General features: G+C 40.6%; 2 protein-coding genes across 4 annotated transcripts; one reads left to right on the top strand and one right to left on the bottom strand.

Moving 5' to 3' along the window:
- Window positions 1-6: 6 nt before the first annotated feature.
- On the bottom strand, window positions 7-7,007 carry pcmt (protein-L-isoaspartate (D-aspartate) O-methyltransferase). Of its 3 annotated transcripts, none has more exons than XM_017411753.3 (8): window positions 6,850-7,007; window positions 3,338-3,442; window positions 3,220-3,251; window positions 2,972-3,076; window positions 2,695-2,815; window positions 1,943-2,028; window positions 771-997; window positions 7-325 (listed from the first exon to the last, which is right to left on the bottom strand). In XM_017411753.3, the coding sequence occupies exons 1-7, from the start codon at window positions 6,902-6,904 to the stop codon at window positions 818-820; spliced, it is 684 nt and encodes a 227-aa protein (XP_017267242.1). In that variant the 5' UTR covers window positions 6,905-7,007; the 3' UTR covers window positions 7-325; window positions 771-817. The 3 variants fall into 3 exon arrangements, with proteins under 3 accessions (XP_017267242.1, XP_017267241.1, XP_017267243.1); XM_017411752.3 differs by having other exon boundaries at window positions 828-997; XM_017411754.3 differs by having other exon boundaries at window positions 872-997.
- Window positions 7,008-7,269: 262 nt separating this feature from the next.
- Window positions 7,270-12,663, top strand: nup43 (nucleoporin 43). Its single transcript, XM_017411817.3, has 8 exons — window positions 7,270-7,503; window positions 8,094-8,219; window positions 8,349-8,426; window positions 9,665-9,827; window positions 9,920-10,055; window positions 10,282-10,433; window positions 10,513-10,629; window positions 11,683-12,663. The coding sequence occupies exons 1-8, from the start codon at window positions 7,390-7,392 to the stop codon at window positions 11,910-11,912; spliced, it is 1,116 nt and encodes a 371-aa protein (XP_017267306.1). The 5' UTR covers window positions 7,270-7,389; the 3' UTR covers window positions 11,913-12,663.
- The last annotated feature ends 195 nt before the right edge of the window (window positions 12,664-12,858 follow it).

Genomic DNA, 12,858 nt, shown 5'->3' with positions numbered 1-12,858 from the left:
AAAAAAAAAAAAAAAAAAACTTAAATCCAGCAGTTAATAAGATTGTATAACCAAACACGTGTAGGCCTGAAAAACAAAACAAAAAGCCCATCTTGAATATTTCTGCGTCGAGCTTCAAGCAGTCTTTCCTCGCAGCCCCTCCAGGGCCGTCAGCGCCGGTGCTCCAGTTCCTCGTTTGACTTAAACAAAAACGGCACGTTTTCTTATGCTTTAAATGAAATGTCAAGGCCTGTGCGACCCTCGACCCCTCCCCCCCCATCCGAGTTTCTTCCAGGTTCAAACTTAAAGGTGGATTATGGACCGTCTTCTTCTTCAGAGTTCATCCCTGCCGGGGAAAAAAAAACAGAAGAAAACGTCAGAAAAGCGATGAGCGAAAACTACGGCTGTCAGAGTGAAAACAGCGAAGAATCACATGCAAAACGTTAAGTCGTGCTGAAAGTCAAACAGTAGCCGGTTTGTGTCCATGTCTCACAGAAGATTCAAACTGAATTAGTTCAAGAGTTGGGTTTTATAATCATGCTTTTATAAAAAATAAAATAAAAAAATCAAGCATAACCTCCTGTTTTCAGTGCTCTACTTACTGTCCCAAAAACTGCATTAGTGGGGGCAATTTTTACTGCAACAAATTTGGAAGTAGTTGTGGAAAAAAAAAAGATAAAAAGGAAACGTGCAGCTGGTTTGTATGGTATGGAAGAAGCAAAAAAATGTCAACAAGCAGCAAAATGCAGCCCTTTGTGCTCGTTTGCCTGCTCCAAGCCACACCATTTCACCTTTGCCACTGTGAGAAGGAGAGAGGGGGAGGAGGGGGAGAAGGAAGTCACTTCCACCTGGACCACTGCTTGTCTTTGTCTGTTAAAGGCACATAAATCACCCCCATCAAGGGCTTCATTTTGGTGCTGCCGTCCTCCATCTTGTCGTACTGTTCCAGCATCTGGTTCCCTCCTGCGGGGCCGACGGGGAGAATCAGCCGCCCACCGGGCTTCAGCTGGTCCAGGAGCTGGAAGAGGCGAATGGGTCAGAGAGATCTGACAACTTCCTGCCGCCCAAAGGGGAAGGCGGGAGATAATGTTTCTGCCTGTGTGTGTGTGTCTGTTGCCAAACGATCTCATGGACTACTGGATGAATTTTAAGGAAGCTTTCAGTGACTGGATGTACATCACGGAGCTAAAACTAGAGGAATCGTATGACTTAATGGACGATTGCCGCCGTTGTCGAAACAAGAATCAGTCGTCTTGTTGCAGCAGCACGCCCGAGTCGTGTGCGTGTCATAACTGCACCAAGAAACGCAAAAAAATAGCTGGAATATCCTTCCATAGGTGAGTAACCCTATAGTATACAATCTTGTGAGAATTTAGTCAATTTAACAAGAAAAACCACCTAAAGACTACTGTATTTTATGCTTTTTTTCTGTAATTTTGTTTCTTTTCTGCCTCATTTGCTATATTTACTGTATTTTTATAGTTTTTCTTGTCTGTGTAACCTTGTTGCTGCTGTAATTTCCACTCCTGGGAAAAGAGCTTATGAACTGCTAGACATATTTTAGTGAAACTTTCAGGAAACAATCATTATTGGATGTACCTCTAATGTGAATAACTTTTGGAGCCAACAAGTCAAGATGGCTGCCACAGCCAATACTAACTCAGTCAGAGATCTCTGCTTAAAACTTTATCATTAATTACGTGTTGGAGTCAACCTTGTTTGTCTGTTAGCAAAATATCTCCTGGGTTTAATGAAACTTTCAGCTGTAGATGTCCATCCAGTGAGTTGTGTCTGAGAGTTTTATTAAAATCCGTCCACTGGATCATGAGATATTTTGCTAACAAACACACACACAGACAGAGACACGGGCCTTCGGCGGCGGGCGGTAATTACTTTCAGAAGCATTTGATGTTTTAGGCTTGGCCTTTATTCTAACAGGAGGGATATTTTCAGACAGACTCACAGCTTGGGGGACGGAGGCAGCTGCTGCTCCAACATGGATGGCGTCATACGGCGCCTCCTCTGGGTGGCCCATCCGCCCGTCTCCCACTGAAACACGACAGGATTTCACCGACAGACTCAACACAACACTGACAGATGCCCTCAGCACGTTTACTGCTTCACCCATTCATCTGCTGCCACTGCCCAATTTCACCTAATCATTTATTACAACACACACACACACACACACATTTAAAAGCTGTCTCACACAACAGACAGACTGCACACCTCTGCAGATTAGCTGTAAATATTTCAAAAACATTCAGCTTCTTTACGTAATGATACATCATATTGTTGGTTTTCTGTTACTGAAGCTTCAAACTGCTCAAAAATATTATTTTTTTCTGCTTTTATTGATCATTTGGGATCAATTTAAGAAGGTTTTTAAATGTCAACAATTAACCCAACAAATGTGGTTTGATCGGCTTATTTAGTGGATTCTAAAAGAGTTTAAATAACTGAAGAAATTGCTGTGATATATTATTGAAATAGCTAAAATGGTGCTTACTATAATACAGAATATTTTGGTTTTTAAAGCAGTTTTTTCCTGAAAGTTAAGTAAGAACCTGGTTTTGTTGCATTTTAATCTTAAAGAAGGTGAAAGTTGGTATTTTCTACTCTGTTATTTAGAGCTGCAGATGTTTTCCACCAATGAGGAGCATTACAAAGTCATTCGTTTCAGAAAAGAAAATGATAAACCATAGTATCTCCTACCTAGTAGCTTGACTCGACCTGATGTTATCAAGCTGGGGTCATCTTTCTTCACATTGTTTATAGAATCGTCTACCAGCTCCTTGATGTGATCGATCCCTGTAACTTTCCCTTTAGGACCTACCTGCAAACGCACAGAAGGAGGTGGCGTTCGGTTAAAACAGCGGCCTCAAACAAACGTCTGCCTCTACAGCGATCAGCTCGACGTGCCGTAACTGAGTAAATCAGAAAGCTACCAAGGAGAAATTGTTTGTGTTTACCCGCCACGTGTGTGGCTCACCATTCGTGCAAAGCAAACGGACAGGATTCCACTGCCGGAGCCGACGTCCAGAGCCTTTGCTCCCTCATACAGCTGGTCGTGTAGAAGCTCCAGTGCATAGGCGTGCTTGGAGAGGGGGGGACGAGGAAACGAGGAAACGACAAAAACAAAACGAAACATACATTATATCTGCATCCATCTGTGTCCGCTTTTCATCAAAGTAGCTCAAAGTTTCACTGAGCGAGTGCAGAAACATCTAAAATTCATACCATGTGTGGGGCGCTGATGGTTGCTTGATAGCCTTTTGGTTCAAACAGAAACAGGGGGTTTGGTTAGTTCATCCCTCAGATTTTTAACAGATCAATAATCCCACGTGGCGGTACGTACCTATTGACTGTGGTGAGTCCATGTAAGGGTTACACCTGGAGTAATGTGCTCGATCTGTGGACAGCATGACTTCAAACACCTTGTCGGATTTAATGATGCCATTTTCTGAGGAACGCAAACAGAGTTTGTGTCACCGTGAGTTTTATGGAAACGAGCAGAAAACACAGTCAGAGAGGCGTCACTTAATCCTGCAGCAAACAGGCGAGATTAAAGCCAATTCAGGGACATTCGGCACATCGTAGCAAACTACCACTGTTCTGTGGGGAGAACTGGCCAAACATTACAGTTGATAGCTTCGATAAACCATTATGGGCTGTTTTACAACTCTGCAAGCTTAAATACGTTACAGCAAAATGGATTTCTGTGGTTTTGTGTCAGAGTGGGGATGTGTCTGACGTTTGAATTGACAATCCGGCCCGTTACGTTGCACATTATTCACATTTTTTCAGCTTGTTTTGCCTCTGCAGTCTGTGTTGCATTTTATAAAACGTGTGTTTGTAATGAGCATACCGAAGACATAAACATGTCAAAAACTAACAGGAGAAATACGAAAACATCAGGATGAGTCACTGTAAAACAAAGAACATTGTGAAAATTCCTGCAGCGTGAAGATTAATCTGCGTATCGCGACACACCCAGTTAGAAAACATAAAAACATGTAGTAGATCCAGACAGAGGCTCGCTCTACGTGCATGCTCTAATAAAGATGTAAAACTCGAATCATCGCTTCAGATCTGAACTCGTTCTTTTCGTCCCTGCAGGAGGAGAAGCCAGCACCAGCCGGCTGCCAAACAGACGCCTACGACCGATTTCTGACATTTAAATGATCAATAAGGTGTGTTCGCCCTCCCCTTGTTTATTTGTAGAATTTAAACCTTTTCCTGACAGAACAGGAGCAGAAAGTCTTTGCTGATTGTTCAACATTTACAACTTCCTGCAACACAGACTGAAAACAACTTTTACTGCCCGGGCCGAGCAGGAGGGCAGAGAAAAAGAGATTAGATGGTTGTAAATTAGCATGCACTGTGCGTAAGACCTCCTTTAACGCTTATTGTGCAAACTCTGGGTTAAAATTCAGCCGTTTGGGTCTAAATAGGTCAGTGTCCAGTCAGAAGTTTGGTCAAAAGAAGTGAAAGAGAACATTGTTCTCATCCAAGCAGAGAAAGTGTATAATTATTATTATTAAAAACTGAACATAAATTTGTACTAATGTGCACTTTATTTGCCCTTTGCTGTTTTCCAGTTTTAGGTCAACTTGTTTTTATGCAGCTTTGCAAACTAGTTTAAATCTAAACTTTACAAAACTGATAGTTTTTTGCCTTCTTACAAATAATAAACTTAAAGAATCAGATCAGGATCGCTTCGATCAAATAATAAAAGGATTGGTAAACTGCTTACAGCTTGCAATCATATACTGGACTGCAAAGAGTATAAATAGACCTGGTAGATACTTAATCGTGAAAGTGGACTTGAAGATGCCCTGCTGCTATCTGCAGCATGCATGGAAAAAAAAGAAAACATGTCAGATAAATTTTTATAGCAGTTACCAAAGGCCGACTGAGGGATGCCTGCAGATTAAACCTCGTGGCGTTGATCAGGGTGGACTTACAGAACGCCCAGTCATCCCACGAGGAGCCATTACAGTTTTATTGCAACCACCACAAAGGATTGTACAAAGAAAAAGAGGCATAAAATTATGTTTTAGCACCAACCTGGTGATTCTCAAAAAACACTTGTACAAAAATCAAACGGCGTGTGCCGGCGTGTCGTGCAGCGCAACCTCAAAATAATGAAAATAAACTGCAAAAGGGGGACAGGATAAGCTGTAGGATCAAAAATAATTATCTACAGCTGAGTATCGGTTTCTCAGTGATTTAAGAAACAAACAAACAAATAAATGCAGAATGAAAATAATGAGAAACAGGGGCAGGGATAGAGATGGGAGACTCGTCGGACAGTTAATTGGGGTAATTTCTGCAGCCTTTTAAAACAAGCAGCGGCTGTTCTTAAATGCCAGTGTTGACATGAGTCCATTTTCTGACAAGAGTTTTTGTTAGGTTCATAACTGCGTCGAACATACATCCTAAAACAACAAAACAAAACACTCTTGTGGTGCCTGAGTGTGTGTGTTTTGTTTCTAAGCCCTCCTCCTACACCCTGCTGTCAACATTGGCTCAAAACTCTTCAATCAATTAATTTATTTACTAATTTTAGCAACCTGTAATGTGTATAAACACCATAGAGTTATATTAATGTGACAAAAACAAACAACTTTATGTGTCTTAATAGGCTTCCCTGATTTCTACAGGTCGACATTTGGTCAACCCTTCAAAATAAGGCTGTGCACGATGTGTCAGCATTCAGAGCAGGTGCTGTGAACGACTCTCAGCTACTACCACACTAGGTTTTAGCTCAATATCTGTAAAACTGAGCGAGTTGGAGCCGTTCTTGTGTCGGCTGAGGTTGATCAAAAATGGCAGACATCCTGAATTAGGTCGACTCGAAAGGTTAATGAGTTTTAGACGAACATGTGGGAGCTTCGTTAAAACCTGTCCCATTAGTTTGTGAGATTTTTCGCTAACAGGGATGATGCAGGTAGTAAATGCCATCATGTTTAAAGCAAAGATGTAAACATTGGGAGTGACTCTCAGCTACTACCACACCACATTTTAGCTTAATATCTGTCAAATGTGATGAGTTACAGCCATATTTGTGTTGGCCTGTGTTGGCCTAAGATAGACTAGTTGTGGCGGCCATTTTGAATAAATTAAATTGCAAACTGGCATCCAAGGATTACTTTCTGGGTCTTTTAGTTAAAACCTGCCCAGTGGTTTTTGAGATATTTTGCTAACAAGACAGTCAAGCACACACGCAAAACCATTATCGCCCATTGACTGACATCTGAAAGCCTGAAATAAGAAAAAAACGCATTATCAGTTTGAAACATTGTGGACACCCTTGGCTGGTTTTTGGAGCAAATTAATGAAAAATGGGAAGCGGTTCGGGACTTTAGCACTGCCGCAGTGGCATGGCTAACTGTCATTTCTGCTATTTTATTATTATAGTTATTAATAATCACTAAAAAGCCCTGCAGAAACTAGTCTTGCGTGTTCAGCTGTCACTGTCATTCATGTGAAAGTGCAGCAGTGGACAGGGACATCACTGAATGTGGGCAGCGCCACAAAATCCCAAATGACGCACATTCGGCTAGCATGCTAAGCTAACTTAGTGCAAAGGAATGCAATTTTCCCAACGTTCGCAGCAAAATTGAGGGATAAATCCTGGTTATTTCTATCTGCAACGACGGGAACGTGACTGCCCCATGGCGCAAACGTGGTTTGGGAAAAAGGGGTGTGGAGGGAGAGAGAGGTAAGGCTGGGTCAACAACCAGCTAGCTACCGCTCCTGTGCTAACCCTCCCGAGCCTCCAGAAACTACGCCGTTTTCTGTTTCGTTTTTCCCGGCCGAGGGTGTCGGTGAAACTCGTTTCGGCGTTTTGCAACTCGGACTCACTGCGGAGGTTGTTGACGAGCTCTGCGTGGCTGGCTCCTCCGGATTTCCAGGCCATTATTACGCAGACTTTACGGAGTAGGTAGACAGCAGCTGTCAGTGCCGCGCCTGCGCCAACGGTTTTGCCGATGAAGCTGACAACCTCCAGAGCGGACGGAGGAGCGGCGGGTACGTCACCGGGCATCCAAAATTATTTTTATTTTTTATTATTTACCGCCTTTCAGATAAACACCCACTCACAAAACACGGTCATTTTAGCAAAAAAAATCCCCTCTTCCGTTATGCATTAAAGTAAATATTCGCTTAAAGGAAACATAAGCCACATTCCTCTGTGTCATGCAGCGCTTTATCAGATTTGCCGCAGTAACATAAGCGGCAGCCGCTAGGTGGCGCGAGACACCAATGTGAAAAATTCAGTTCGTTTGGCCCTCTTGCGCCACCGTAGCTACGTATGAGGCAGCGGGCGCGCACACGAAGCTAAGCTAACGTCAATAATAACAATAATTTGTTCACTTTTAAGCGACAGAAGCCGCGTCTGACCTCATGGAAAGTGCTAAATACGTGTCCCAAAAAGTTAGCAAGACAAGATGGCGCCCAGTGTCGTATTCATCTTTACAACAGCCGGATATTTTTGCGACCGGATCGTGGGACAACGAGGTTGGCGAGTTTAATCATTCAGTTTGAGTGCGCCCAGACTCCACGCAAAACGTGTGCGTTTTTAAACGCTTTTCTGTAATTGGCTCGCTTGCGCTTTTCATAACTATGAAGTAGCGACTTAAATTTTGTTGTAAACCATCGTTTGTTATTTCGGCATGTTCGTGATTTACAAACATGGGTTAAATTTGCAGCAAAGTTGCAGATTTGGTTGTAATGACTGTATGTCATGATGTTCTCTCCTGAAAGACAGAGTCAGTGAGACCTATGAATGTTGGGTTTTTAATCACTGATTGCGTTTTTAACCAACTGTTAAAATAGCTGTCATGTCACTTTAACATGAGGGTAAAATAATTGTATGTTTTATCTCGTATTATTACTTGTTTTTCATTGTTTTATGTCTATTCTGCTAACCTCTTGGCCAGGTCATCCTTGTAAAAGATCTTGATGGTTTTTTATCTGGTTAATTAAAGTTAATGAGGATGATGTCTCTTTTATTTTGTTTGAGTAAAAGTCTTATATGGACTAATTCGTGACTAAGGTGATTATCACAGTTTCAAATATTTCTTAATCCCTAATCTGTCTTTCTACAGGACAACAAGATATCTATTTGGTCCATTGGTAATCATCATGGCAGTCCAGGTCTGGAGGATGGATTTGAAGGAGACCCGCAGCTTATTTGTGACTTTAAGCATGATGGAGATGTTCTTGACCTTCAGGTAGAACAACTAAAAAATAACATTGTCATCAAATATAATCTCCTTGAGTCTCCTGTTGAGAAACCTCTATGTCACACTTATTTTTATTAACGTGGCATTTGTCTTGTTTTGTTCATAATGTTGTTGTAGTTTTTGGACCAAGAGAAAATTGTCACAGCGTCGTCAACGGGAGCCGTCACCATCTTCCGCCACCACCAGAACAGTCAGGTACATCAAGGTCCACAAGACTTTTATGTTGAAAGTCCTTTTTTTAGTAGCTTCAAAATACGAGATCTCGTATTTGCCCATACATGTGAAGCTATAACAGCAGGAAAAGGATAGATTAGATCAACAAACACCTCTGATACAGCAGAACAAGTAGTGAGTAATTTCATAAAATGCAACCAGAGTGAAACTAAAAGCGCAAACATTCAGGAGAACTGATGATGAACAAAGAGAGAATCTGCTTCGATGTGTCTAAAATAATGAAACTGAATATGATCGTAAAAGTGCTGCTGTCTTGTTTTAAAGCTCGGGTGACAAAATGTAAGCAGTGTGCTGCAGATGATATGAACATGTAGACAAAAACTAACTAGTTTTAGCTTTGTCTTGTGTTTGTTTGGCTGCTACAGGCGTCTGCAGACTTTTAAATCAAAAGAGACATTTCTGCCGTTTCTCTCACTACATCAGATTTACTCAAAGCTACAAAATGTACCTGAAGTTTGAACTAAAGATAACACCACTCACTGAGTGGTTTATAGATACATTTATATATGCTGTATGAAATTATAGCTTCTCTTTGATAAGATTTAAACTCTGAACTTTGCAAATTTTTCTATTTGTGAGGGAAATGATTCATATAAGTTTCTCACTTTGAATTAACAAAGCATAAACTTCCACCCTAATAAATAAAGTTGAGCAAAAAAATTAAGCCAATTTGTTGGACATTTATTTTCTGAACTTCTTCTATTAAAGCAGAAGCATGTATTTACTTCAACTTTTAAAATTTTTATTAAAGGGAGGTCCTAAGTTCTCAGTTTTATTATCAGAATGATTTGCCTTTTGTGTCCTTTGTGTAAAATTGCACTTTATTTTCCCATCGTATTTTGCTTAAATGTGTTTAAAATGTTTCATTTTCTGGTCAGTTTTGTGTTTGGAAGTCGTAGTAATGAGGTGGCGAATAAATTAGGAGCTCAAACTAATCAGGTTATTTTGCTGGTTGGGATTTTATTTACAAATCTGCAGAAAAGTAAGAAAAATAACCCTCAGAAAAACTGGGGACTCAGTGTGAAAGACTTGCATTATTACAACTTTCATTCTGCCCAGAAAATATATTAATGTTTTAAATGTTCAGATAAGCTGCTTTTATAGATTATTATTTTTAAATATAATACAGCTCAAAGAATAAAATGATGCATGTTTTATGTCACATCCTTCTTTTTTATTTGCATATTTTTCTTTCCCAGACAATCTCAGTTTCTCAGCGCTGGGCGAGGGCTCACCGTTACCCCTGTGACAACGCTCCCTGCACTGGAGTCGTCTGCAGCAGTCCAGAAATCGTTTCCGTCGGAGAGGATGGCAGGATTATTGTTTTCAGGGCCGACCAGGAAGGAGTGACTCGGGTCATAGGTGAAATTTAAAAACCAGACTGCTGCTTTTAACCGAATGTGAACAAAGTAACGTTGACTTGTTTTGTTGTCGGGACACTTAACCTTTCCCAGAGAATGCAGACAGCAGCACAATCCACGCGGTGACGTATCTGAGGACAACCGAGATTCTGACAGTGAACTCCATCGGGCAGCTGAAGCTGTGGGACTTGAGGCAGCAAAGCAGCTCGCCCTCGCAGATCCTGTCCTTGTAAGATCTGCTTATATTCACCCTCACATTCCTTATATTAGAGCCTCGTTAGGGTCTTTATTTGATAAAAATCTTCGGATAAAAAGCGAAACATCTTTAGTCACAGAAGTCCAGTTTTTGAACCCTTTTTTTTGTTTCATCGTGTCCTGGATGACTGAGAATCTACACCAGCATATCTGCTTATGCAGGTTTTTATTTTTTCTTCTTGGTCTGATATATTCGGCAGGTCAGGAGACAGAGTTCCCTTGTATTGCGTGGACAGACATCCAAACCAGCAGCACATCGTTGCCACAGGAGGCCAGGATGGGATGCTCTGCATCTGGGATGTGAGACAAGGCAACGTGCCCTCCTCACTCATGGAGGCCCACTCAGCTGAAAGTAAGAGCCATTCTCAAACTATTTAGCTCTTTAATCCGAAAGCCTTCACGTGTCTGTTTCCTGTGTCTTTTCCCGGCAGTGTGGGAGGTTCACTTCCACCCCACCAACCCCGATCATCTGTTCACCTGTTCAGAGGACGGCTCTCTGCTGCACTGGGAGACTTCGTCCCACGCAGACATGCCCTCCTTCTTACAAGGCAAGTTACATCCATCCATCCATCCATCCATCCATTTTTTTACCTGCTTCTCCATTCCAGGTAATCAAGTTACCAGTCTGAGATATTTACAGATAATCCTGCCCGTTTTAATCCGTCTTTGCTAACGTTACACATTTAAAAGCTGGTTTTTACTGTAAAAAACAAAACAAACAAACAATAAACATGCTGTGGAAAGGCAAACGTTTTAATTCAGCAAACATCCAGTTGTATAATAAAACTGCTGAAGACGATGTCAACAGGTTACGATCATTAGAGGAAAGGTTGGTGGAAAACCTGCAGAAACAGCTGTTTGAATCAACAATAAGATTTTAATGTGATACTGTGTGCTTAGATGGTGATCAAAACAAACCAGAGAAATTAGTGTGAATACTGAGAGCTGAGTGACTTCCCTGAAGAAGCTGAAACTTGGTTGTTAAAGCTGAAAGTAGCAAAACGCTAGCTAAAAGCCAAAAGTACAAAACATTAAGAGCTGAAAGTAGCATCAGAAGACAAATACGGAGCCAGTTTGTTGAAGCAGATTTCAAAGAGAACAATGTTTTTGAAGAAACTGAAGAGATCTTAATGTATTTTTATGGAGAAATTATTTCTAAAGAAAGTTTTAAAAAGTATAAAAGTTACAAAAAACAAGAGTCAACCATCTACTGAACGAGCGATGGGATACGAGTGACTAAAATAACACAAAGTATGCAGAAACTTAAAAATACAACAGTTAGATTGGGCAAGGAAAATTAAATGAACGTTACGTAATGTTGCATCAAACAGACTTTAAATAACAGAGTTACAACAGTAGGTTGTTTATTTCTGCCAGTAATTCAAAATATACAATCCTATAATACATTTATTTTAAATTCTTGTTATTTGTTACTCTCCATTTATAAGACTGAGCTAAAAATGATGTATATTAGTAAATTTATGTCTTAATTATATTCTTAAAATCAAAGATCCTTTCTGAATTGAAGTGATTTAGTTCAACCTTCCTACACTGACTCTAACAGAACGGAATGATACGAGTTGTGATTTTTGCGTTGGCAGGCGGCAGGACCAGCAGCATGGCGTCTTGGGGTGCCGTGACCCCCGCCGGCGGGAACCAGTCCCTCATCAGCGCCTGGCTCAGCAGAGACTCCGGTAAAAGCCGCCTGGAGACGACCCACATGCTGCCCAGCCAGACGCTGTCCGTCAACAGCCTGGACGTGCTGGGACAGTGCTTAGTCTGCGGGACTGACGGGGAGGCCATCTTTGTCAACAGACAGGTCCCGGTGTAATGGAGACAGAAAGTATCTGAATGTGGGTCTTATTTCACCTGTTTCAGGCACATTTATCTTGGTTTTCTGATACGGTGCTTCATTCAGGAGTTATGTTTTTCAGTGACTGATGTTTTTTTTTTTCATCATTCCAAACAAAATGTTTGTTTTGTACAGATTACTTAAAACAATATCTGTCAAAATGTGCAATTTTTCTGTTTTTGATTAGAAATTTTATGAAGTTTTACATCAATAAATGGTTGTTTGACGGTTAATTTAACTCAAACTCATTCTGAGTTGGGGTTTTTTATGAGAAAACAGCAAATATTCTTCTCCTTTGTTTACAACTAAATTCAGCAATCAGTTACAGAAATTCTCCCGTTAGTTTGGAATATCTCGGCTCATTTCATCTCCAGCTCCATTTTTTGCTTTAACGCTCCTCGCCGCCGTTTCTTTTCAGAAGAAGAAGAACTTCGGCTTTCCTCTTCCCACCTGGCATCTCTGACTCTGTTTACATCCGGGGATTATTTTCCGTCAGTGTTCGAATGTAAACAAACGACTCGTAGTTGTTGGCAACAAAACACAACTCTGCTGATTTCACTCATTTATTACAAACTATACTGCAGACTTTTGGCTGTAAATGATGTGTGTTTAGAGGTTTTTTCTATCATAGATGATACACATAAACAAAAAAATTAAAATAATCATTGAAAAATTGCCCATTTTGACAGCTATTATGCCTTTAAAAAGTATTTAATAAAAAAACTAAACACAAAAATGTCTGACAGTTCATTTTTCCACTACTACAAATACATTATACTTTTATTTTACTCCTGTTTTACTGATAATAAATATATTAAATAAGTTTACGAGAGTCAGATGCACTGATGGTTTAAAAATGAAGTGAAAGCTAAAATCAGTTCCTCTTTTTGGCATACACAGTTTTGTAATAAATTATCATTTTGTT

This window comes from Kryptolebias marmoratus, linkage group LG19, assembly GCF_001649575.2.
Source record: "Kryptolebias marmoratus isolate JLee-2015 linkage group LG19, ASM164957v2, whole genome shotgun sequence".
NCBI classification, from domain to species: domain Eukaryota; kingdom Metazoa; phylum Chordata; class Actinopteri; order Cyprinodontiformes; family Rivulidae; genus Kryptolebias; species Kryptolebias marmoratus.
The sequence above is the reverse complement of the archived record's forward strand: the minus strand, read 5'-3'. Positions and strand labels throughout refer to the sequence as shown.

Coding starts and splice junctions, on each gene's coding strand:
- nup43 (XM_017411817.3), top strand. CDS start 7,390: ATGGAAAGTGCTAAATACGTGTCCCAAAAAGTTAGCAAGACAAGATGG. Junction 8,220..8,348: donor GAGATGTTCTTGACCTTCAG/GTAGAACAACTA, acceptor ATGTTGTTGTAG/TTTTTGGACCAAGAGAAAAT. Junction 9,828..9,919: donor AGGAGTGACTCGGGTCATAG/GTGAAATTTAAA, acceptor AACCTTTCCCAG/AGAATGCAGACAGCAGCACA.
- pcmt (XM_017411752.3), bottom strand. CDS start 6,904: ATGGCCTGGAAATCCGGAGGAGCCAGCCACGCAGAGCTCGTCAACAAC. Junction 3,252..3,337: donor GGACTCACCACAGTCAATAG/GTACGTACCGCC, acceptor TTGAACCAAAAG/GCTATCAAGCAACCATCAGC. Junction 3,077..3,219: donor CCATCAGCGCCCCACACATG/GTATGAATTTTA, acceptor CCCCTCTCCAAG/CACGCCTATGCACTGGAGCT.